A 24,350-nucleotide genomic window follows, 5' to 3' on the forward strand; every position below is an offset into this window, starting at 1 on the left:
AATCTAAGATAAAGGAAATTCCACTCGAAACGCCTGAACGCGTTCGCTTGAAAAATATGGAATAGAAAGTATAGGGTTCCATTCGCCTTTTAACAATTCCGAGCAACGCACCTTTCTTTTCAAGCAACATCTCTCAAGCTAATTTCCCCTGGGAAACTGTTCAGTATTCCGGGGGTTTACCGGGGTTCGACGAGTCGTATACGTCGCATAATCTGTATGTCGGGTTCGGTTGCGCGATCCGCCATGGACGATGCGAGCGTCTGCCCTTTCGCCGACTTTCGACCATGGAATCGACGAATCGTTCGACGAACCGATCGAACGCAGAGAGGAAATAAATGTCCGCCAATAAATTTCTAACGATGCTTCAATTTATTTTGATCAACGATCCCCGTTATCCTCGCGGATCTTGCATCGATATCGGTCCAGCTCGCTAGTCAATTGCCGAGAAGGGCTTCGTCCGCGAATGGCCAAAACGATCCGAAAAGCCGCGAAACGGTTCCCGTCTTCCAGAGTATCCACGCCAGTAGGCTGACCATGCAAACGTTGAATATTCTGTCGACCCATCGCATCCTGCAACATTTCAACCTCGATCGAGCGTTATTGATCCTACCTAGCATCGTTTATTTCTATTCTATCTAAAAACCTATAGAAAGAAAAGCTATATTTCGCGAGAAACATAGCGAGCGTGGCTAGAACGGCAGGAACGTTGGATAGAAGAGAGTGGTGGGAGAAGGAGCCTACGGAGTCCTGCGATCGATCAAACGGACCGCCGAATGCTCCGAGAAGGTAGGAGGGACCGGTAACAGTGGCAACGGATCACATCCTTCTATCGAGGAGACTACTTTACCTTTCGTAATGACGCTTTATCGCTTCGCTTCGGGAGAGATCTTCGTGCAGAAGATAACGTTTCGCACCGAGCAAACAACCGCTGCGTAACGGAGAAAATCGAGGTATGAGAATAACCAGTAGTTGAGATTTTCGATTGAAAAAGAATTGGCTTCACTCACTCGAAGTATGTCTCGACATTGAAATCGCGATAGTCGAAACCGAAGATCTCTTGTTCCGCCGGCGGGACTGCCTTCGTCAAAATGTCCATCATCTTCGAATTACGAAAAATCCATTCGTTGTGGAGGAAATGACTGAGTTGTTGGACGCTCGAATAGATCCTCCTTTGAATCTTGACGAGCCTGCGGATCGATAGAATTTATTCGAGAAAAGCGAACGCTCGCCGTCCGAACACAGGACGGACGTAGTTGGAACTTACATTGGTCGACCGCCAGTCAATTTTAGAATCCCGTCTATCAGCAGCGCGGGCAACAGATGAACCAACAACGTCAATACGTAATGGAGAAATCGATTGGGGGTCAGAAACGTTCGGGGATACCAGATGATACCGTCGAGGGGCATCTTTTCGTTGGCTCTCAAACCCATCGCAACCAACTCTCGATTAATAAGATGAACAATTTTATAGGACGTACAGTTGTACACGTGAATCTCGGGATCCTCCCTTAGCCTTAAAACAAACAATCCGAAAGGAGCGTGTATTTGTCGGAATCGAATCGAATCGAATCGAATCGAATCGAGTAGAGTAGAGTAGAGTAGAGTAAAGCAGTTAGGTTAACTCTAGTTCGTACGTTACTAATCCTCTTTTCCACGCTGCTGTCAACATAGCTTTAATAGCTACATCGACGGGCAGGAAATCACCGTTAACCTTTGGATCCAAACGGACTACGCGCAAAATTCCTTTGCCGCCGCCTATCATCATTCCTACCGGTCCATTGAAGTTATCCAACCAGCCACGCACCGGATCCTCGACCGTCGATATCACTGAACAACGCAACAAACTGAACGTATGGATAGAGGATAGAGAGAGAGAGAGAGAGAGAGAGAGAGAGAGAGTCGTGGTTACTTTACCTATCGACGGTCGAAAAATGACGCACGGTAGGTCCTTCGAGTAGTCGTCTATTACCTGTTCCGCGAGCCGTTTGCTGAACGTGTACGTGTTCGGCATGGGGCCCAAGTATCTGCGGGTGAAAATCAAACTCGCATCGTTCGTACGAAATCGGCAAGTTCGAAAATAAATCGGGAGTCGCGTCGACTCACTTGGCTGTGAATGCTCGTAGAGTCTGCTCGTCCAGGTTTTCGACCATACGCACGGTGCTCTTCCAATCGGTTATCGGCGGATACACGATCTCGTCCACCTCGGGCTTGTCGGATTGCGCGAAAGCGGAACTAACGTGCAGCAAAGCCTTTGGAAAAGCCCAGAAAGATGAATGACTTTGCTCGAAATCCCTTGGGTTCTTCGAATCTTCTTATCTTTACCAACCAAAAGGAAACGCTAAAAAGAAAGGGTAAAAAGAAAAGGCTACTTGCCACCAAATTCTTGGTATCTCCCGCCAAGATGCAAACTTCCCGGGTCGAGCAGGTGTTCGAGACTATGTCCTTCTTCATATTTTTACCGAATCGAACGTTGGCGGCCACGTGGAAGATGACAGAGACGCGATCGGCGATCATTTGTCTGTCCGCGGTGGTCAAGCCCAACCCTTCGACGCTCGCGTCACCGCATACCGGAATCAGTTTCTCGAAGCAGGATGGTCTCTCTTCCCTCAATTTGTCGAACAGCTGCGAACAGGAGAGCGAATCGAATATCGACCGACTCGGCACCGACGCGACTTATCGACGAAACCGAACTGGCCGACTCCAATTTACCGGTAACGAAATCGTTTCCTTCAACCTCTCGTCGACGGACAAACCGTTCTTTGGCCGCATCAACAAGAATATCTCGGAAACATCGGGACAGGACCTCAACAATTTCTCGACCAACACTTTTCCCAAGAAACCGGTACCACCGGTAACGAACACGCTTCTCCCAGCGTAAAATGCCGCTATCGAGGATTCTGCTCTCGAGCGGTTCTCCTTGTCGTTGTACGTCTATACGAAATAGGATGAACGTTCGATTTAGTTTTCGTTTGGTAATCGCGAGTTCGCGTAGTAGAATAAACCTAAAAACGACCCGACCGCTTGCAGTTGCGCGACGTTGCGCGGTTTCGATGCAAATAAACACTTACGGACATAGTGTGTTGCACGCGATGAGACTCCGCGACTACGACTACGATACGTTCGCGTCTGTTGTTGGTTCAGATATTTCTCGTTCGCCGTGTAAACGTTTCTTCGTGCTCGGTATCGAGTCGTCCGTCTCGGAATCGAATTCTCGTCTTCCGTTTCCCTGTCGTGACGATAGCCGAACGAATCCCTCGGAAATGACGAGGCGTTTCGCCAAGTCATGAATACTATTTCAGCCGGTCGGTTCAAGGGTCGGGGCCTCCGCATCCGGCCATTGTTTGTTTCTTCGAGGCGGCACGCTGCTGCGCGTAACGATAAAAATCAACATTTCCATCCACGGTAAGCGATAAAGTACAAGTGTAGAGCTCGCTTCGTTTGTTTCAATTTCCAACGGAGCTAATTGCGCGACAAAAACCGAGGCCCGGGGATGAACGTGTCCTCTTCTCCGCGATCGAGTTCGATGGGAAACGACGGGAACGCGTCTTTCGGAAAGTCGACCGATCAACGATCGACGAAAACACGTTCAACGCGGAAATCCCGTTACGTCGGAAATGCGGAAGAGGCCGATGAAGAAGACACCGGTGGTGGATACGGCCACCGATACAACGGGCTAGTGGACAACGGACAGGGGCCGAAGAACGAACGAGAGAGGAAAGTCTCGATACGAACAAGATTTCCCGAATCGACGAAAAAACCCCGCCGCGTGTTATCCTTGGTAGAACGGCAAACGCGTTCGTATATTCGCATCGAACGTAACCTCTGCGGTCGCGTCGCGATCGCGTTTCGATCCGTCGTTCAATTTCCAGCAAAACTTGCATGTTCCAGCTGGAAAAATGGCGAGAACTCCAGGTTCATTTGACTCCTTTCCGCTTTCCTTCCTGTTTACGGACTACGCGAACGCGTAAAACGGTAATCTATCCTCCTCGATTTTTCATGGCCGTAGAGAGCGACGGGAAAAACAGCGGCGTCGTCGACGGCGACCAAAAGCAAACTCATGGAACGGAAAGGAGGTCAGGGTTCGCCGAGAGGGCGATTACCGAGGGAGGTTATCGAGGTTGGCGTCGACGGTGACGGTAACGCTGCCGGAGAGGACACTGCCGTCGGCGTTGCTGGGAAAAACGACAACGACCAAATCGAGAACATCAGGTACTCGCGTACTCGATACATGGATCCACTCTCTCTCTCTCTCTCTCTCTCTCTCTCTCTATCTATCTACCGATCGTAGCGATTTCAATCCTCGGAACTGTCGATTTCACGTACAGGGATAAAATGATCAAGGACATGCAAGAAGAGATTCGCTTGGAACAGTTCAATCAGATGCAGAAGATGCAACTGGAGGCGCGGCAATTGGAGATGCGCGAGGCACAATTGGAGGAGACACAGGCGATTCTTGCTCGTCATTGGTCCTCTTACGCCGAGAACGCGCGCATCCTACAGCTGCAGGAAAACGTTGGTTTTTCATTCTCTCTCTCTCTCTCTCTCCGTCTGCCTTTCGAAATGTCGATGTTCCAGCTGAATTTCGAACGAGTTCCAGTGGACCAGATACATGACCTGCGACGGTCTTCCAGATCCTGGCTCGTTATCCGACCTGAACACGTTTCTGCACGTTGCGACGGAAGAAAACGAGAACGCGAGCCTGGACGCGATAGTGGAAAAGTGCCAAGTAATTACCAACGTACGTTGCATGATTACGATGATGACGAAACTCGCAGAGATCGACGAGAAAGTCGAGGAAAACCGAACCCGTCGACGGTTTGTTTCAGTTGATATCCAAGGTAGAGAGGATTGTCCGTTCGATCGACGAAGCTTGGAAGGAGTACGTGCGCGAGTACGAATCGGTGAGCGGACCTTTCACGGATCCAGCTGATTTCGTAGCTCGGCCGATTTCGATCGTTCGCATGATTTCGCAGATCGCGGGGGAACTTCGCGGAAAACTCCAGTGGTGGATCGATCTTGCGTGCTATCGATTGCTGCGCGACATCGAAGCGAACATGAACAGGGAGGACACGAAGACGAGCCGATACGTTCGCGAGTCGAACCGAATGGTGTGCTGCGTCTGGGCACCGATAGCGTTGCCGGTCGGAACCAAGCGGCTCGCGGAGAAGGAAAGGTCAGAGGCCGCGCCGCGTTTGATCCGAGTGGGCGTACACATACCTACTTACTCGTCCCTTCGTCGAACACTCGACGCGCAGGAAGCCGACCGAAGTGGCGTTCGAGGAGATCAAGTTGACCATTCAATTTCCCGGCGACGTCGATTGCCATCGCATGGCGGTTCGAGGGCTCTGGCTGGCTTACGACCACTACTCGGTCGAAACGAATTCCCGGCGGATTCCGAGCCTCCCGAAGGAATTCTGGGATCCATGGGTGAAACCGGCCGGTAGGTTGCACCAAATTCCTTACTCGAGCTAAAACTAAACTAAACTATTCGAGTCGATCGAGCTTCAGATCTTCTCGAGTTCGCGAGAACGGAGTATCGCGAGAAGCTTCGAATCTGGGAGGAACAAACGGAGGAACGTCGGTTGCGGTTGGAGGAGAAGAAAGGTATATTAAGGAAGATGGAGAATCCTCCGGTTTTCCCGGACGCTCGGAAGAGAGGGAAACGCGGTAAAAAGTCAAAGAGGCCGCGATCCGCGAAAGCAAATTTGTCCGAGTTCGAACAGAGCTTGGCTACCTTCTTGCCTGGCGATGGGGAGCTTCTACCTTACCTGCCGACACCGAACGAGATCGTTCGGCAAAGAGAAGGTAATCGCCCCGATTCCTCGGATCTCGGCAACGGCTCCTGGTCTGCCCCGATGTCGCTTTTCGTTTCAGAGGAAGCCAGGAAAGAGGTTCGCAGGATCTTGTCGACGCGATGCGAGAAAACCGAAGTCAATTTGCGAAAGTACACGATCCTCGGGGGCGTGTTTCGGCTGGATCTGATTCAGCAACCTCCGCAGCCGAAAGATCTCGGGAAAGACGGCAGCTCGACCACTCGTGAGTACACCGGTAGTATACGTGGAACGCGAATCGCACGGAACGGCATAGAACGTTCGTTTCGCTACACGCGTTTCAGTCGAATTGCCGAAGGAACCGCGGTTCGCGCGATTCTGCAGATCGTACGAACCACCGCAGCCACCGCCGGATTCCGAGAGGACGCCGGAAGTGATCGAGGCTGAGATGAAAGCTTTGGAAGTCGCGATGGAGTCGCTGTTACTGATTAGCCTGCAGTGCGTGTCGTCCACCGCCTAGACTATCAAAACCTTCCAAAGATACGTTCACTTTCGTTCTCGTCGCCGACAGGTTACCCGACTCCGTGTTCTGGTTCGAACCGCCGTTGGTCGCTCATTGGATACCGGAGAGAAACGTTTGGTCGACCAAGGACGTTCACGACATAAAATATAACGAGGAGAAGCAAACGATCGCGTTCAGAAGCGGCAAATTGGGCGTTCACGGGCTCGTCGCTAACAAGTTCGCCAACCTGCCGTTTCAGAGTTGGGAATTGAGGCCGGAACCGGCAAGGAACGGACGGGATTACGCTGGTGTCGTTCTGAACGTGACCGCAGCCACCGTTCAAGCCGAATTTATAGTCAGAGTGAGGTTCTTTCTGCTGTTCGCCGTGACGATCGAGTCGACTCCCATACCGTTCCCATACCGTTTCGCGTCGATTGCAGGAGGATCGAGTGTGTCTGAATTCGTTGATCGGCGGCTCGTCGACGCCGCTGAAACGGATACTCGGCGAGTACGTCGAATTGGAGACTCTGATCGAGGTAACGCGTCGCGTCGGCATTATCCTACCATCGTTCGGAAGTATCGATAGGTTGTTCTCTGCCCGCAGCGAATGCAACGAATCGGGTGCGACCTGTTTCCGGAACGGGACGCCGCCAGTTACCTCAAGGGATCGCCGATCAAGCACCCGGTCGCGGAGAATCATTTACGGCGATGCATGGCTCTCTTGTCCAGCAGCTACGCGTTCTCCTGGTCTCGATGGAACGCGACTCGGACCTTTTGGGAGATCGTGCTACAATTCAAAGAACTGCACGGCTGCGTGGCCAAAGAGGTAACGCTAGAGAGGCGCGACGCGACTCGACTGGTCCGTTTGCCAACGGTGAAACCTTTACTTTGCTCCAGCGGACGAATCTGACGGTACTCGTAACACCTTGGCGAACGATGCGCGTGCGATGCACCGAGGTCAGCCCCGAGTTCACAGATTTACCATTGAACGAGGAGGAGGACGCCAAGGTATCGAACGATTACTCGTGGTGCCCGTTGTCCAGCTTCAGCCCCGTGTTCGTATACTTACAGTTGTACGCCGACCTGTATCAGCTGGCGATCAACACTGCCGGCATCAAGACCCGGCTCTCGATACAACGGATCTCGTTTAAACTGGTATCGACGGTCGCGCGACTCCTCGAGCGTACCAACGTGATCGGCATGTCGTCGTGAGCCGAGCCAAACGGACCGGACCGGAAGAAACCGCAAACGCAGCAATGTTTTCCAAACGAAACTCTTTTTATTCGAATACGTAACTTATCTCGAGCATAAAGCGATATTCAGGAAATAATATACGTCTCCGTTCGATCTGCACTTGAACGCAAAACGATATCTCGAAGGAAACACACACAGCGATATCGAGATTACGGCTAAGCGGCAATTAGAGTTAATTGATGCGCTTCGACGGGTGGTATCGAGATGGGGAGTCGGGTGAGGGTTAAACTGTGGCGAGGTGTAGCGAGGCGTGGCGTGTTTCAACGAGGTGGGTTCGGATCGATTCTGGGCTGAAACGCCGTAGGATGGGACAGGACTTTCGAAAGGTTCGGTTCTAGGTAACAATCCTACGATACGGAAACGTTAGGTGGTGGTCGTGGTCGTGGTCGTGGTCGTGGTCGTGGTCGTGGTCGTCGTCGTCGTCGTCGTCGTCGTCGTGAATGTCGTCGTTGCTGTCATCGTGATCCCCATTGCCGTGATCAGAGGTTAGCGGCAGCGGACGTCGATCGGTTCGCTGCTACCACCATCGCCGGAAACGCGACATCGTTCTAATATATAATACGTATGCTCGTCTTTTTCTTTTTCCCATTTAACATTCAGGAATACATAGATTAATTGTTTGATCTGTTCTTTCGATACGATCAATGTTTAACGTATGTGTACGCAATACGAAGCTAAAAAATATACAGTGCTGCTAACCCAGATCCAACTCGGGCACGCGGAAGAGCAGTCGGAAGGTGGTTTCCGTGTCCGCGTTCTCGAGTGTGTCGGTTTTCCGAGCGTCCCTTCCATGTGTCCGGGGCGAGCAAAGGCCGCATCACTTTGTATATGCTACATTTTCTAACTACGTGTTTCCCTATATTTGTTCGCCGTGTCAGTACCGACCGTTTGATATGCGTCCCAAATCGCCAGGTTTCTTTTGTTTCTCTATCACACTATCGTCGCGCGTTGTATTTTACGAAAATATCAACGTCTGTGCGCTACACCCGCCCCTCTATCCGCTTCTCGGGCCGACCAAAGGAAACCGACGGTTCGATTCCGGCCCGACACTACACCTATCCGTACGCGTATATCCTATCTTCGTTACTTTCTTTGTTTATCTCAACGTGTTTCTGTTGCCTCCGGACGTAGCTCGACCGAATCGGTACACGCGCAGTATTGCCGGACGAAATCCGAAAGAACCAAGAGGCCGAGCGCGCGAGCGAACATAGTTGCCGTTTAGCTGATTCGCTCGGATCCGATAATCGGATTTCACCGCTAAGCTCGTAAAGGTCGAGCGACGACGCGTTTTCGCGCGTATTAAAATTCTACTAACGCTCTCGCTAACTCGGTTATCGCAAACTCGAACTTGATTCGTAAGCTGTTTACGATTGAGGTAATCCATGGTATAAGGCCCAATTCTCATCCAGTTCGAACTAACGTGTGTACTCTTAGCTGTATACCCTACGTATCGCGACGATTCGTTTGCCTCTAAAAATCAGATTAGAATTAACGCAACGCGCGCGTTCTAACATCGCGACGGAACGGGTCGAGTCGGGAATCGCAAACGTTCTCGACCGGTCGTTCGATCGACGAATCGAACGATGCTCGCGACCACGGCGACCGACGATCGCCGTTCCCGCGCGCACTCGGACATCGCCGACATCGCCGACATCGCCGACATCGCCGTCGATTGGATTTGGCACTTGATTCGATCGCGTCAGCCCTTCCGCCGAGTACGCGTGTACGTACGTATACGCGTGTCCGATCGTTCGCTCCCCGACACGAACGAACCGAATCGAACGGAGCCGAACCAGGTATATAGAAATCTCTGCCGGAACCGGAGCGCGTCTCGTCGTCACTCGGCTCGAACATTTCGGTTCCGCGTGCAACGGACACTCTCCGACGCACTCCCGTACGCGCTCACCTATGCACTCGACGACTAGAACATGTAAACTAACGGTTCGTCTAACGGTTTTCTCTCGTGTTTCTCGATACTTGGGTGTACACGTATGCGATACGTATAGAGAGGCGCAGACGTGTTCGAATCCCGAGATTCCGCGCCCTCGCGCGTATAGCAGATCAACGAGAACGCGTTCAACTGTGCGTCTTTCTTCTTTCAGTTTTTCCGTCGCGTCTCGAGACGAGATTCGTAGATTCGCATCGAAAGCTTCCCCTCTCCGGGTACTGCACGCGCATCGAACGCGCACGCGTGTACCAATTCCCGCTCCCGCTTCCATTTTCGTTCTCGCGGACCGTCGAGGAGCCGCCTTTTCCTGGGAAACAAACTGGTCGCGACTTTCTATCCAGTTTCCTCTTCGGCAATCCGCAATCCGTTCCCCAACGAACGAATACTGGTCGCCGTCGATCCCGCGGATCGCGATACGCGACACGCGACACGCGCCGGCTAGCAACTAGCTACTCGTCCCCGCCTGTCCTGTTGCGCTGTACCCTTTTAGAATGTGTATGCAAACGTTCACGCAAACGCCAATGCAAATGAAAACGGGAACGGAAACGCAAACGCAAACGGAAACGGAAACGGAAACGGAAACGGAAACGGAAACGGAAACGCAAACGCAAACGCAAACGCAAACGCAAACGCAAACGCAAACGCAAACGCAAACGCAAACGCAAGTCCACACATACACACATGCTTCCCGAGCGCAAACATATTTCTGCATATATTCGATTTCGCGATATCCATAAAATCTCATTTCGATCTTGGCGATCGTACTACGTTATCGTCAACAACAGCAAACTATTGGATGTGTAACGCTTAAGATTAATTCAGGGTATAACACCGATCACAATTTTCATCGCTTCCAAAAAACTCCGACTTTGTCGATACAAAAGTTCCGTCAAAAATATCGCTGCTTTATCGTTTTCTACTAGTAAGAATTCAACATTATGTTCCGGTGTCCCTGTCCGATTAATCGTCGAATCGAGCTGCGACGTTCGATGCGAGATCAGTTGGATGAGTTTCGACGATGGATGGAGGATGAACGGTCCGATAGAAAGAAACGACTTTTCCACGCGAAAGGGGTCTGGTCTGCCGCAAATATACGGACGAAACGGTAAACGGGTACACGTTTCAACAGCTACCGAAACGTGACCAATGCTAATAAATAAAACGACTCGACGCCTAACAGATTCAAGGCAAGGAAAGAAGGAAAGAAGGAAAGAAAGTAAGTCGCGAATCGAGCAGCTTCGTGCTTCTTTAGATATTCCTTCGAAGCCTTTCCAGCCGCGAAACGGCACGCGAAAACGAATATTCTCTGAACGCGTAACTCGAAGAACAAACGATGATTCATGGACACCACCATCACCTACCGTCATCGCGATTTTGGAATCGAAAGACACCGGATATACGAGACATAGAAAACGCTTAATCGCGTCAACGGGTATTATTCGAAGCAACGGTATTACGTACTCGGTACGTACTTACGCGTGCAAAACAGTCATAAAAATAACGTTCGATGTAAATGTTAATAAAGTCGCGAAAGTAACATCGATCGGTCGCGTTTTCGAGCGTCTTGGTCGCTCAAAGAGTACGTATACGTCGCAGCACGCAATCTTGCGTGAAAACGTGCCCGTTTTCGTTCGAGTCAAAGGTGAATTCGATACGCATGTGTCGAGAGTCGTTGTCGCCATCGAAAAAGGGGAAAGAAAATGGAAAGGAACCGCGAGTATTTTCATGAACGGAAGGACCAAAGAATCTTTGGTAACGTGTAACGTGTAACGTGTAACGTGTAACGTGTAATCTGTAATCTGTAAGCTGTAATGTGTAATATGTGACATGTACATGAGATCGCAAAACGATAAAGTGGTCGCGGTTCAAACAGAAATTGAGTTCGCCTCGCGAAACGTTCCACTCGACGAAACAAGCTACAAACTTGTCTTATCGTCGAGAGGAAGAGCTCTCTTTTCCTCCTCTCTCTCTCTCTCTCTCTCTCTCTCTCTCTCTCTCTCTCTCTCTCTCTCTCTCCTCAATCGAGTACGTTTAATTTCTCTGTTACGATCTTTCTTCTGCTCCATTTTTATGTAGTTTTGCGTAGGTGTGCAATTAACCGTACGAAAACTATTTCTCGATTTTTGCTCCCGTTCACTTTACCGGCCGACGACGCGATTTTTTTGAACGATCAACAATCAAACGCAACAATGGAAAACGTATACGTTTTGGTCGACATTCAAAAGTGAAACCGAGACAACTCGTAGCGTCGTAGTCGAACCTAGTCGAACGATTTCGGTCGGTATCGCATCGTCGGAAGACAAGGAATATCATAGTTTAGTTGGGTTCGAGAGACCGGGAAATGTTGGTTCGAATGGTTTGTATGACGATGAATTCGCTCCCGCGAAATCCAAGTATCGCGTGGACCTATTCCTCCGTTTCTTTATTCCGGTTTGAGTCGATGCCATTGGACGATCGTTTGCCGTGGTTTCGTGATCATATCTTGCCAGTGTTTCGTTTCGCTGGCACCGCTGCCGTTCTTTCCTAGAAAAAGAATAAGGTTTGCGACGCGGTACGGATCTGGTTACCGAATTCGCAGGGGTACCGCGGTGTCTAGCGTATCAACTGTTCAGCCAGCTAAGAGTGTACGCCTCTCGTATCCGCGGTCGATTTACCTGCCAGTTGAATCCGGCCGATCAACTCGTTCCTTCCGATATTATCAAAGTCCATCACCATCACGTCCAACGAACATTCTCGAATTTTTTCCCAAGGTACGTTGAAAGAGAACGCTTCGTTGAACACCGGATTCAGGGTGCACTTGAATATAGGGGTTTTTCGTTTCTCGATTCTCTTGTCACCGAATTGCAACCAGACTTTCACGTACGGATCTGAGGAAAGAGAACGCCGGTGACGGTTGCCACTCGACAATTTCCAATCGTCGTTGACAATACGCAGAGTAAGCGTCGATTTCGGTCTCACCTGATTTTCCGTTTATATCTTTCGCTTTGAGATTTCTGGCTTTTAGAAGCGTCAACGTTAACACGGAATTACTCGGATGATAGCACAACGAGCACAACAATTCCCCGCATTTATCTTTCGCCGGGGGCTTCAAGGCTTTCCAAAACGACGGTTTCTCCGAAAAGTCGACCTACGGCAATCGAGTCGAAGCGCGAAAGGTCTCGTGAAAGGTGTCGAAATCGTAGTCGAAGCGTTTCGTAAGGAAACCAACGGAACGTAAAGAGAACAATGGAAAGAGAAGAAAGCCCAACACCTAGAGATCGATGTAACGGGGCTAATGAAAGAGCAACAAACCTGGCACAGCGGTAGAAACATTTCGCCGATAGAGTCGTCTCTCGAGAATCGGTCGTAGTCGAATACGTGTAAATGCAACACTCTACTCTGCAACTTCTGAATCGGAAAACCTACAAGGAACGAATCTCGAATAAGCGGTGCGAAGAAGGGTCGCGGCAGGTTGAGAGGTGCGGAGGACGGTTTTCTTTACCTTCGAAATAGAAGGTTTCGTTCCAACGAGGATTGAGCGTGCGCCTCTTTATTTTCGTCTCGAGTCGATTCTTCTTGTCCGGCAAGAGGGTGACGCGAACGTAAGGGTCCGAGGTTCCGGATAAATCCTTGGCCGGCAAATCTTTCCCCTGCAACGTAACGAGAATCTCTGGTTATTCCGTGCGATCGTTTCGGGTCTGCGTCTACCGTTGATTGCTTGTTCTCTTTGCTCAGACTTGCCGAGTGCACGGACACAGCGTTCGCCGTGCGTTCGCCGTGCGTTCGCCGTGCGTTCGCCGTGCGTTCGCCGTGCGTTCGCCGTGAGTTCGACATGCCGTACGGTTAAGCAAGCAAACAAGTTTCAAGCGTAACGGAACTAAAAGCGACTCTAACTTGTATAATACGGAGAATAAGCGTCGTATTTTGAAAATCGTATTCCAGGCTGAAATGAATTTGCCCGACGTTTTCGCTTGGCTCCGAGTTGTCGATGTACATATCGACCAACGACATGGATCTGTTTTGCAGGAACGCTTTCTGGAAAAGAAAAGAAACGCACGATCGTTAGGCCTGGACTCGGACGTCTCCCCCGGCCGTCGCGCATCCGTTGTGACTGGCTATGCGATATTCGGATGCGGGACCGGAGAACGGATCGGACAAGTAGAAACCGAGAAAAGTAGAGAAACGGAGAAAGAGAATGCCAAGAGTATGCTAGGGAAGACTGGAACGAACCGAGGGGTGGTCTCCTTTGACGTTCTGCAGCTGTTTGTTCTGCGGCCCCGCGGTCGGCGTGCGAGGCTCGGCCGACCCAGCGACCATGCCGGCGGACACCGGGTTTCCACCGGGCCCTATGCCACTGGAGCTCGCGTTCGCGCTCCCAATGCCGGATCCCGAGCCCGCGCCAGCACCCGAGCCCGAACTCGATCCCGCGGCCAAACCCGAGCTGGACGCAGCGCTTGACCCGGACGCACCGCCGGATCCGCCACCGGCCGAAATCCCCGAGTTCCCCGAGGCTAGGCTCGTGCCCCCGGCACCGCTCGTTCCGCCAGCACCGCCGACGCCACCGCCGATACCGCCGATTCCGCCGATACCGCCACTACCACCGGAGGCCGTCGATTTGTTGGCCGGACTGCCGGTTGTTCTGAAGCAAACACACTCGTCACAGTTGCCACTTCCTCGCTTCTCCCCCTACCGTTCTCACCGCGGTATTCGCTCTTCCACCCTATTCCCCTCTTTCGTCGTCGCGGCGTCGACGTTGTCGTCGTCCAACCCCTCTGGAGAAAAGCAACGAGGGGAACGAACGCGATACCGATCGGAGAGAGACAACGGTAACGGTGACGACAACGACGACGACGACGACGGCGACGGCGACGACGACGACGACGACGACGACAACGACAACGACAACGACAACGACGACAAAGAAAATCAGCAATCGCAGAGTCTCTGTAAGGACGAATCGTTCAAGTGTTGGCAGAGGCTGGCATGCTGCGAAGCAACACGGTCTCTCGCAGTTGTTACGGCGTACCGCTACTACGATGCAAAAGAAAAGAGCCGCGCGGCGGTGTGTGTCGCGGAAAAAAGCCGTAACATTCCGTGGACCGTGACAGACCGAATCGATGCGAAAGCCGCATCTCGAGGATAAAAGCTGAACCGGCGAGGAAACTACATATTCTTATCTCTGCTCGAGCGAGAAGTAGCGAGTGTCGGTGGAGTCGATCGAACGCAACCGTGCTTGAAGCGGAAAGCGTACACTCGCAAGGGTACTCGTACACGCGATTCCTACGAGACCAGTACGGAAACTGTTTATCGCTCGAAGAGTTATGCGAGAACAGGGTGCTAAACGCGAAACAGTTTTTCACCGATCGGCTGTAATTGAAAGTGGAGACTGGATGGAAGAAAAGTCGATCGAATAGAGCTACTTACGGAAACGAAGCGGCACCCATCCGTGAACGGAATATTCCCATTAGGAAGGAAAATTGAAAGAGAAGATAGAAGAGTCATGTGAAGCGGTTCAAGAGATAAAACACAAGTATCGAGTTTAAGTTTTGCTATTTTCCAGTTCATCGTATACTTACTCCAATTGCGCTCTGCATTCCAACCGTAACACGCCGAAAGGAGGCATGAAACAAAAGAAAATGAAACAGGAGTTAATGAATTTCGATGAACCTGACATCGACGAAGGAAACCCGAAACAACAACACTCTCGTCTCGTTGGGAATTCTACGAAGCGTTCCAAGGACGTCTTTCTCGATCTCCTGGCTATCAATTTTAATCGTTCGCGACAAATTCGTCCACCGAAATCCACCGAAATCCACCGAAATCCACCGAAATCCACCGAAATCCACCGAAATCCATCGAAACCCACCGAATCGAGAAATAGACGAATCGAGACGCCGATTGGATGCTTTCGAGTTCTCTCCTTAAGCTACGACGAAACGAGAATCTACCGGGGTAGGAGAGCGCGGTCCAAGTTCGGTAAAGAGACAGAAAGATGGAGAGAGATAGAGTTGGAGCTCGAGACGAAGACAGAAATGGGACAGAGACAGACAGATAGTCGGACAGGCAAAGATGAACGGACAAGTAAGTAGACTGATGGACATGATCAGATACATGGACGATTTCACAGATAAATATGTCGATCGGTGAATAGGTGAATAGAAAGAGACAGAATTGAGAGAGAATTGAGAGAGAATTGAGAGAGAGATAATTGAGAGAGAATTGAGAGAGAATTGAGAGAGAGAGAGAGAGAGAGAGAGAGAGAGAGAGAGAGAGAGAGAGAGAGAGAGAGAGAGAGAGAGAGAGAGAAAGAGAGAGATGAGTAGTGTGACATAGAGTATAGATAAGAAAGAGGAAGAGGGAGGAAAGCAAGCTCCGCTCCGGACAGCGTCGCGAAACGGGGTCCACAGAAATTTCCTACTATTTCGTTATCTAGCGATAACCGCAAGGCAAGGCAACAATGATTCGAGATATTAATTGCGCTTTAGTCAGCGATCGTTTAACACGCGCTTCTTACCTGATGGTATAATATTCGAAGAAAGCAACCAGTATTTCCCAAGATCTCGTGACTGCTGCCCACATGGTTTTACGGTCTTAAAACTGTCTGTCTAGTCACGACTAGCGCGACAACTCGTTCACATTCCCGTTGTACAAGTTATTCATTCAAACGACTCGAATCGTACTCGTGAAGCGTGCGCGGGATGTATGCGGGATGTATGCGGGACGTATACGCGCTCTATCTACACGAGCGGCGTTTCTCTCGAGTTTACCAATCTCCTTTTCCCTCGTTCGGATACACAAGCGTTTTGCTCAAACGCGACTCCAACGAATACGGTCCGCGTGAAAAGAACTCGTGCGATAGAAACGACGTAGGTAGTATTCGCGTCCGAAGAATCGAATTCTGCAAAGAAAATGATCGTTTCGCTCTCTCGTCAATTTGTTTGTCGAATCGGAGAGGTATTTGGACGGACGGGTCGGTGAGTAGGTGAATGTATGGTGTTGAACGGAGGGTGTTGTTGGATCGATGTCAGCTACACTCGCCGGTACTACCACCGCCACTTCCACCACCGCTCTGCACCTCTCAGACACCACTACGTTTCCCGTTCTCTCTATTCAGCCAACCTTGCCATCTTTGTCGCAACCAGAATCACAAGCACACGAGAACGAAGCTCCCGATATTTCGAGAGCATTCGGCGACTTCTAAAGAAACAAATGTACAATATCGCCAAGAGAACATGGAACAACGTCTTGCGGTCGGTCGGGATTCGTTCGTTACATCCTCTATACTCGGAAAATGAACGACACATCTAAAATCGAGTCAGGGACGCATTGGGTCGCGCACGTGGCAACGACGTTTGCGAAGGTCGATAGACACGGCGCGCGCACCTCGCTGGACACGCGAACCTTTCCTCCGAATTCTCCGCAAACTATCAATAGCGATACCAATTTCGCGATGAAAATCATTCCTCGACTCGAATCACAGCTTTCCTCCGTCTTTCAGATTTTCCTGCCCTCCCTTCCTCTCCGTAACCTTCCGTTCCCCCTCATTTTCTGGATGTCTTTCCTCGTCGTGCTCGTTGTAACTGTAGCTCTAACTGTCGCAGTTGCAGTTGCAGTCGCGTATCGTAAGTAACCACCGCGAATAACGTCGCGAGAATGTTAACGGAACATCGTTGAACAAGGTACCGCAGCTAATGAAACAACTAGGTCTCGGTATCGACGTTGCGTTAGTCAAAAGTGAAAAGTTCTCGAGCCGAGGGAAACGATAGTGCCTTTCGCGGAGACGATCGATCGGAACGCACGCGCACGCCGCAAAGGAGTTTCTGGCCGTGGAACAGCTCGGTCAATGCCGAAGAACGTCTAAGCAACAGGTTCGTAGCCGAGGTACGCGCGCGCGCTATAACTTTTACGAAAACTAATCAAACGCAACGTTCCGTTTCTATCGGATCGGAACTCGCGTTTCGGCCGAGCGACGCGACCCGAAGGGCCGAAAAAGGGTTCGAAAGGTTACCAGAGAGAAATTCCAATTTCGAATTTATCGAATCTATCCAGTCTGCGCGCAACGCGCGATTCTTTGCCGATTCTTCGCCGATTAAGGCGGACTCGTCGGAATAGGAAGACGCGCGGTAAAATAATGTCGGTGCTGTCCAAGAACGCGTTATTCTACCGATCTACGAACATTATCTATCGCGTCAGTTGGGGTTATTTTGTTGGTCGCTGTATCCGATGCATTCGAGCGTATTTATGTTTGATCGGTTCTCGTCGGAAGGAAGAATCATCGAGACATACTCGAGTGCAAGGGCAAATGTCACTCGATCCGCGAGCCACCTGTTACTCGCGTACCCTGCGTACGCGTCGCAAAGTTCCACACAGTGAAACGCTAACGATCCGGACGGATCGTCGAATACCTTTTATTCTACGCGAAACGATATTCGCGCGACGGACTAGACGAAGGTGGGGAACGAGGAAAACCGGGAAAACCGGAGAAACCGGGAAAAACGCAAAGAGACCTAAAATCCGGTGAGTCGATCGGTGAACGCGTAGCGGCCGGAAACGACGAGCCAAACGACCAACTGGAGAAGAGATACGAAAACGATAATGAGATCAAGAGCGAACCATTCTCTGTTACGTTTACAGAATTCGGCCGAGGGGCGCGTTTTCCCGACAACCGCGACCGTTCCACGTAAGCGACTGAACCTTCCTTCCTGCGAAAAACCAGGAGACGTTGCACACGCATCGATGCTTTCGATACATTGGCGCCACCTCGGTGCCGGATAAAGGAATTTCCAGCACCATAGCGAGTCGCTCCTACGCACCGGCTAGCAAACCTTTTCCCTCCCACTTTCCGACCGCTTTCTCGCCCGGCCACATCCCTCGGCTCGGCTCGGCTCGGCTCCGCTCCGCTTCACGCCACTCCACTCCGATCCATTCCACTCGACTCTGCCGCCTAACCCTTGCACCCTCTTCATCATCGTTTTCCTCTCCATCCCTATGCCTTTTGTTCGATCGAGTATCGAGTATCGAGTATCGAGTATCGACTATCGAGGATTCTCATTTACTCCACCAGCCCGCTGTACTCGTTCCATCTCTCTCGGACGACCGAGAGAAAATGTTTTCTCTTCCAACCTATCTTTCCGAGATTTTATCTTCGATCCATCAGTTTCCCGTGAAACAATGATTGTCTTACCGAGACGAACGAACGATCGGATTACACTTTCAATAGATGGCCGTATTCGAGGTCGATCGAACGAGTCGTATCCATGACAATGAATCGACAACGTTAGCAGAAAGAACGAAGAAAGAAAGGGTTGGATCGCGTTTCCCGAATAAACATAGGAGCGATTGAACGCGACGGGACGCTTCGAGGTGTGTCGCTACGATTTTGCTCGGAGGTTGTTCTCGTTTTTCCGTTATCCTAAAAAGCCCGGGGCGTCGTGGCTCAAACTGGGCCACCGTCGCTCAGTGTCCTTTTAGTGGCGCGTACCTCCCTTGCCGAACAAAAAACTAGCGAGAACTACAGTAGAAGGAATGAGAATGGGTGTAGAAATCGGCGCAAGCGCAAGCGCAGGCACGATAACGAGTCACCCAACGAACCGCCCGTCGACGAACTGACAAGTAGTATTAGTAGATAGACGTTTCGTCTCGTCTGGTCTCGTCTCGTCTCGTCTGGTCTCGTCTCGTCTCGTCTCGTCTGGTCTCGTCTCGTCTCGTCTCGTCTCGTCTCGTCTCGTCTCGTCTCGTCTCGTCTCGTCTCGTCTCGTCTCGTCTCGTCTCGTCTCGTCTCGTCTCGTCTCGTCTCGTCTCGTCTCGTCTCGCCGTGAATTGGGGGCTGTTATGAGCCATCCGACACGCGAACCAAGCCCACCCTTTACCCGCGTCCTTCGAAATCGCAGTTTTAATGAAAAATCTCGACTATTCGTTCACGTGAATATCGGCTTTAAGAAAGAAGGTCAAAAGAGATGCCCATCCACCGTTTCCATTATAGTTATTTTTGACGCATGAACGCGTTCATCTTCTTCCCTTTGAAGACCGTGCACACTGACTACTGCCGATGTAACTATACACGAGTATAGGTATCCCCGTGGATGGAATCTCTCGACGCTCGACGCTCGACGCTCGACGCTGAACGAGAACCCTCGGTCGCGTAGCACTGACCATGCGATGTATCGTCGGATATTTTTATCCAAGATGATTATACCTCGCGTGCTCGAGTGCTCGCAACACGGGAGGCATAAAAAACGGGCGGGACACGCGTACGATGCGAAACAATTGGCTAGTTTGCGACTCGATCGAATCGAATCGAAGTACTCGCCGTTCGACAGACACACTCCCTCTCCTGCCGATTCGGTCGCTATCTCCCTCTCGCGCTCGCTCGTTTTCTCCTCTCTCATCGTTACTTCTTCTTCTTCGTCTTTCACCCCGACGACTATCTTCTGAACCGAAAATCGAAAATCGAAAACTTCTATTTCTACCGCTAACGCTACGTCTACAACTACGCTCGCATCTATATACGAATTACCAAATAAAATTCTACGCGCTTGCAGTTTTGATCGAAAGCTTTGCAAAAAATCAATGGGAAAAATGAGCTCGATCGGTCGCATCGATCGTCTGGAGCACGACGACTCGAAGGACGATCGTTCGATAGTTTTCGATACTGGGTATCTAAAGCGCAAGTTAATGGATAGGTCGACAAAGATTATCGTGGTTCGGGGAGACGTATCGCGCGAGACTCGTTTCTCTCGTGAATCGAAAAGCCCGTCGAGAACCAGCATGTCCGTGGCCTATTCGAACGCGACGATCGAAAGAAACGAGCCTCGGCGGTCGATCCGCTCGATCCGATCGATCCGCTCGATCCGATCGATCGGCTCGATGGGAAGCAATCGCAGGCGATAAACGAGTCGAGTTGTAACGAATGCAATGAAACTGTCTAAATGACGCAATTGATGGAACGCGATTCGTCGGCAGAAGCATAGAAACCAAGCCAAGCAATCAATTAGTGCGCGCTACGTGCCGGTGCTTGCGAGCACCCTCTTTACTCGTATCGCGTCGAATCGATTACGTGCTCGTGACCAACGACCGGGTTAATTTACTCACAGACTCTGCGACAAGAACCGCGACAGTGCCAACTTGCTGATTCGATTATTTTTCAGGCCATCCAACATTGCAGAGGCTGCGATTTCCATATTCGATCGTTCCTTGACAACCGAACAAGACGGAAACGTATCGTTTGCCGTACACTCGGCTTCGATCGAATCCGATGGATCGAGACGAATCCTGTAACGGTCAAAAGGTATTCCGGAGTCGTCGAATCGAACCGCGTCTTCCAATTTCACCAATTTCACCAATTTCACCAGTTTCACCAATTTCACCGATTCCAATTTTTCTGATCGATAATTCGAATCTGTCGAAATCTGTCGAAATCTGTCGAATGATTCGCCAATTATACGTATTCGAACCTTCTACCCTTCCTCTTTCTCACTACTTTCTCCTTATCAATTATTCCCAAATATTTTGCAAAGTTCCGCTCCTCTCCACTCCGCTCCGCTCCTCTCCTCTCCTCTCTTCTCCACTCCGCTCCGCTCCACTCCTCACCCCTCCTCTCGTCGATCGTCGAACAGCCTGTCCCGTTCTTTCCTTTCTTTCGTTTATGTTATTTCGATACGTGGTACCGCCGCTAACGCATTCGTCGGCAAACGGTATCGCATCATTTGTTCCTCCCTTGTACGCCGTGTAACCGGTAGCGTGCTTTCTCCGCGCGGATACTATCAAATATTTCCTAACCCTCGTAACTTTTTCGTTGTATTCGTATTCGTACTCGAATCGTTGATAACTTTCACGATCTCGCGCGTACAATCGGACGATTCACCCTTCTTTCGGTTCTCTTCTCGCTTCTCGCTTCTCTTTCTTCTTTCCCTGCTATTACGTGTCCTTCTTCTTCGCTTTCCGATTCTGACAGGGAACGGTTCCTTCGAATTAGTCGGATTAGTCGGATCAGTCGATGCAAAGATAGAGTGGTCGACGTTGTCACGATTCCCCTTTACTACTCGTTTTCAAGCAGATCGAATTTCGTTTCTTTTTAATCTTCTTTTTAACTTTTGTCTTTACTTCCAACCCCTCTCCCTCGCCGCCACTCACTCACCCACTCTCTCTCTCTCTCTCTCTCTCTCTCTCTCTCTCTCTCTCTCTCTTTCTTTCTCGCAAAAAGGTACAGACACGCGCGCGCGCACTCTGTCCCTCTCTCTCTCTCTTCCCCCCCCCCCCCTCTCTCTCTCTCTCCCCCTCCCTCTCTCTCTCGCTCTCTCTCTCTCTCTCTCTCTCTCTCTCTCTCTCTCTCTCTCTCTCTCTCTCTCTCTCTCTCTCTCTCTCTCTCTCTCTCTCTCTCTCTCTCTCTCTCTCTCTCTCTCTCTCTCTCTCTCTCTCTCTCTCTCTCTCTCTATCGGGCCATTCGTCTATCCATCTATCCATCCATTTCCTCCCTGCTCCCTCCTCCGCTTGTTCACTGTTCGATTCGCTCGCTCGCTCGCTCGCTCACTCACTCATTCACTCGCTCGCTCACTTTCACCAAGGTCCGAGGAATCAAGTTTACGTCACGTGCCAAAAACTTTATTTCGCGCCAGTTACGTTGTTTCTGTTTATATCGGCTAGTTTTTAAGAAGCGGAAGCCACGAATGTCTCTCTAGAGAAGAATCTGGTTGACTGAAATCAGTGAAAAGACAAGTTGCTCTTGCTAATCGAAGATAGCAATGATTATAGCAATGATTATAGCAATGGTATATTTTTGAAAAAAACGTGCCTGACGGAACAAGTGTCTCTCGTAGTTTCGAGCAATCACAGGATTTTCAAAGGAAAGAAATTCGATGTTCTCTTACAGCAAGACGTTCCTCGTTAATCATGTATATATATATATATATATATATATATATATATATAGATGTATGTGTGTGTGTGTGTATATATATTAGTTGGAAATACAACCACTGTGCATTTCTGTTTGTTCGTTGTCCGGGAAAGCTTGTATTCGTGGAAAGAATGAAATGTTCGATACCTTGCGAGTTTATTCACTCGCCGAACCGTTGTCTCCCTTCTCTTTATTCCGAGTTTCTTCCGTTTCCGTCTATTCCTCTCGAAAGCCCACTCTCTCCTCTTCTCCTCGTACTATGCGATAAGGTCGAAGATGTTGTTCGAACGTCAACAACGTTCCCCGTGTTCCATGTTCGGCAACATAAAATTCATGAAAAATAACGTGGAAAGTCGTGCATTCTTTCCGGCCTGTTGTCCACAATTTTTCCCTGCCTCTGTTCTTCCGTGCTCGAATCGATCGCTGTTTAAAAATGAACTTTTTACGTAAGAATCGAGCGGCCGAAGAAAGTTGTTCGAATCGAAAATAGAAATCGTATCGGACGCGCGGAAAATAGGAAAAACTCGAATTGAACTTTCCCGACTCGCCGATCCGACCCCTTCGAGAAAATGAAAAATCCTCCGTGCGTTCGATCGACGGGCAAATGTCCTGACGGAAAGGCGATCCCCCGTATCGTTTACCCCTATGCCCCGAACACGCGGAATAGCTTTTCCAAATAGCGAGGCTGCGGCAGTCTTTTAGAAAAAGCTGAAACAACGATTCGGGTCACATCGACGAAAATCGATGGAAATTTGTCTGGTGTAATTCGCAATCCGAATCACCAATCAACAATGGTTGTCGATTACGCGGACGCGATCACCCATTTTTCTTCGATGGAAACATTTACTGGAGCGAAACGAAGAAAGCGACGACGACCACGGTGACAACGATGACGATTACGATGACGATTGCGATTGCGATTGCGATTGCGATGACGATGACGACAACGACCACGATTACGACGATTACGACGACAATTACAACGACGATTACGACGATTACGACGGCGCAACTACACCGAAAACGAACAAGATACAAAGAGAATGTACGTCTCTGGGTTCTCTCTTTGCCGGTTTAACGAGTGAAATAGGTTTCGTCCAACCGAACGAACGGACCGTTTACTAATCGCAAACTATCGCTCTTCTCCGTCGTATGACCTACTCGCGTACTGTGCTCGGCTGCTTCCAACCCCCAGAATTCTACCGCTACCCCTGTGGCAACCCCCACTTGGCGTCGAATTGCCTTCTCCTCCGCCTCCTCCTTCGCTTGATGCTTTTACCCTCGCTCCTACCTAGCGGGGGAACTGGTTCTAACTCATCCCGTTTCATCCCCATACCAGGCTGCGCTGCGTCGCTCCGGTCCATTTCTGTACCTCGCAGAATACCTTTCGAGCCCCTTCTGCTCCCGTTCCGAACAACCCCCTCCTCCGCAACTTTACCCACCACCACCGGCGCCGCCGCCGCCGCCGCCGCCGCCGCTGCCACCCCTATCACTATCACCTTTGCCATCGTTGCTACCGCCGCTACCGCCACCGCCACTACCGCCACTACCGCCACTACCGCCACTACCGCCACTACCGCCTCCACCGTTGCCACCACCACCACTGCTTCGTGATCCGTAATCTCTCTCTCTCTCTCTCCGCCTCTGTTGTGCGCGCCGTCGCTCTCGCTGTCACCTCAAGTCGTCACCTCGTTTCACCACTTTATTTCTTTCCGTTGCCTTGTTCCCAATTTCTTTAACATTCTATATCCTGTGTCATCCGACTGTACCCTCCAATATTTTATATTCATGCTAAATCCCGTTCCCCTCTCAATTTCTTCGCTTTACCTCCATATATCGTTACATTTTCCTTTTCTTTCGACTGCCAACGAAAGATTGTACTAATCGACCATACTAGATCGACTAATTATTTCTTCCGCATTTTCGATCGATTTTCATTTGCTTCCGATTACAGTTCGTTTTGATCCAAGTCCTGAGAAAGTATGCTAGAATCGCACGCAA

At 50.3% G+C, this 24,350-nt stretch overlaps 3 protein-coding genes across 22 annotated transcripts; 1 reads left to right on the forward strand and 2 right to left on the reverse strand.

Moving 5' to 3' along the window:
- Nucleotides 1-346: 346 nt before the first annotated feature.
- On the reverse strand, nucleotides 347-3,238 carry LOC116430012 (putative fatty acyl-CoA reductase CG5065). Its single transcript, XM_031983620.2, has 10 exons — nucleotides 3,069-3,238; nucleotides 2,710-2,931; nucleotides 2,374-2,622; nucleotides 2,104-2,249; nucleotides 1,915-2,024; nucleotides 1,635-1,827; nucleotides 1,265-1,513; nucleotides 1,008-1,187; nucleotides 848-928; nucleotides 347-570 (listed from the first exon to the last, which is right to left on the reverse strand). Exons 1-10 carry the CDS (start codon nucleotides 3,072-3,074, stop codon nucleotides 435-437), a joined length of 1,572 nt encoding a protein of 523 aa, XP_031839480.1. The 5' UTR covers nucleotides 3,075-3,238; the 3' UTR covers nucleotides 347-434.
- On the forward strand, nucleotides 744-7,626 carry LOC116430010 (dynein axonemal intermediate chain 7). Of its 7 annotated transcripts, XM_031983617.2 has the most exons (15): nucleotides 3,384-3,912; nucleotides 4,007-4,209; nucleotides 4,326-4,512; nucleotides 4,598-4,738; nucleotides 4,827-4,901; nucleotides 4,974-5,173; nucleotides 5,256-5,440; nucleotides 5,509-5,805; nucleotides 5,875-6,036; nucleotides 6,116-6,269; nucleotides 6,343-6,634; nucleotides 6,714-6,809; nucleotides 6,878-7,099; nucleotides 7,171-7,281; nucleotides 7,345-7,626. In XM_031983617.2, exons 1-15 carry the CDS (start codon nucleotides 3,880-3,882, stop codon nucleotides 7,483-7,485), a joined length of 2,499 nt encoding a protein of 832 aa, XP_031839477.1. In that variant the 5' UTR covers nucleotides 3,384-3,879; the 3' UTR covers nucleotides 7,486-7,626. The 7 variants fall into 7 exon arrangements, with proteins under 7 accessions (XP_076220773.1, XP_031839476.1, XP_031839477.1 ...); XM_031983614.2 differs by having other exon boundaries at nucleotides 5,509-6,036; XM_031983615.2 differs by having other exon boundaries at nucleotides 6,343-6,809.
- Nucleotides 7,533-23,784, reverse strand: Syt7 (Synaptotagmin 7). 14 transcript variants are annotated; one of them, XM_076364690.1, is made up of 10 exons: nucleotides 23,465-23,784; nucleotides 15,969-16,352; nucleotides 15,031-15,042; nucleotides 13,685-14,093; nucleotides 13,349-13,489; nucleotides 12,957-13,104; nucleotides 12,767-12,876; nucleotides 12,434-12,602; nucleotides 12,130-12,342; nucleotides 7,533-11,998 (listed from the first exon to the last, which is right to left on the reverse strand). In XM_076364690.1, the coding sequence occupies exons 2-10, from the start codon at nucleotides 16,031-16,033 to the stop codon at nucleotides 11,898-11,900; spliced, it is 1,368 nt and encodes a 455-aa protein (XP_076220805.1). In that variant the 5' UTR covers nucleotides 16,034-16,352; nucleotides 23,465-23,784; the 3' UTR covers nucleotides 7,533-11,897. The 14 variants fall into 14 exon arrangements, with proteins under 14 accessions (XP_076220805.1, XP_076220803.1, XP_076220807.1 ...); XM_076364688.1 differs by having other exon boundaries at nucleotides 23,399-23,784; XM_076364692.1 differs by having other exon boundaries at nucleotides 13,685-14,081; nucleotides 22,497-23,784.
- Nucleotides 23,785-24,350: the final 566 nt, after the last annotated feature.

The sequence above is a fragment of the Nomia melanderi genome, chromosome 2, assembly GCF_051020985.1.
Source record: "Nomia melanderi isolate GNS246 chromosome 2, iyNomMela1, whole genome shotgun sequence".
NCBI lineage: Eukaryota > Metazoa > Arthropoda > Insecta > Hymenoptera > Halictidae > Nomia > Nomia melanderi.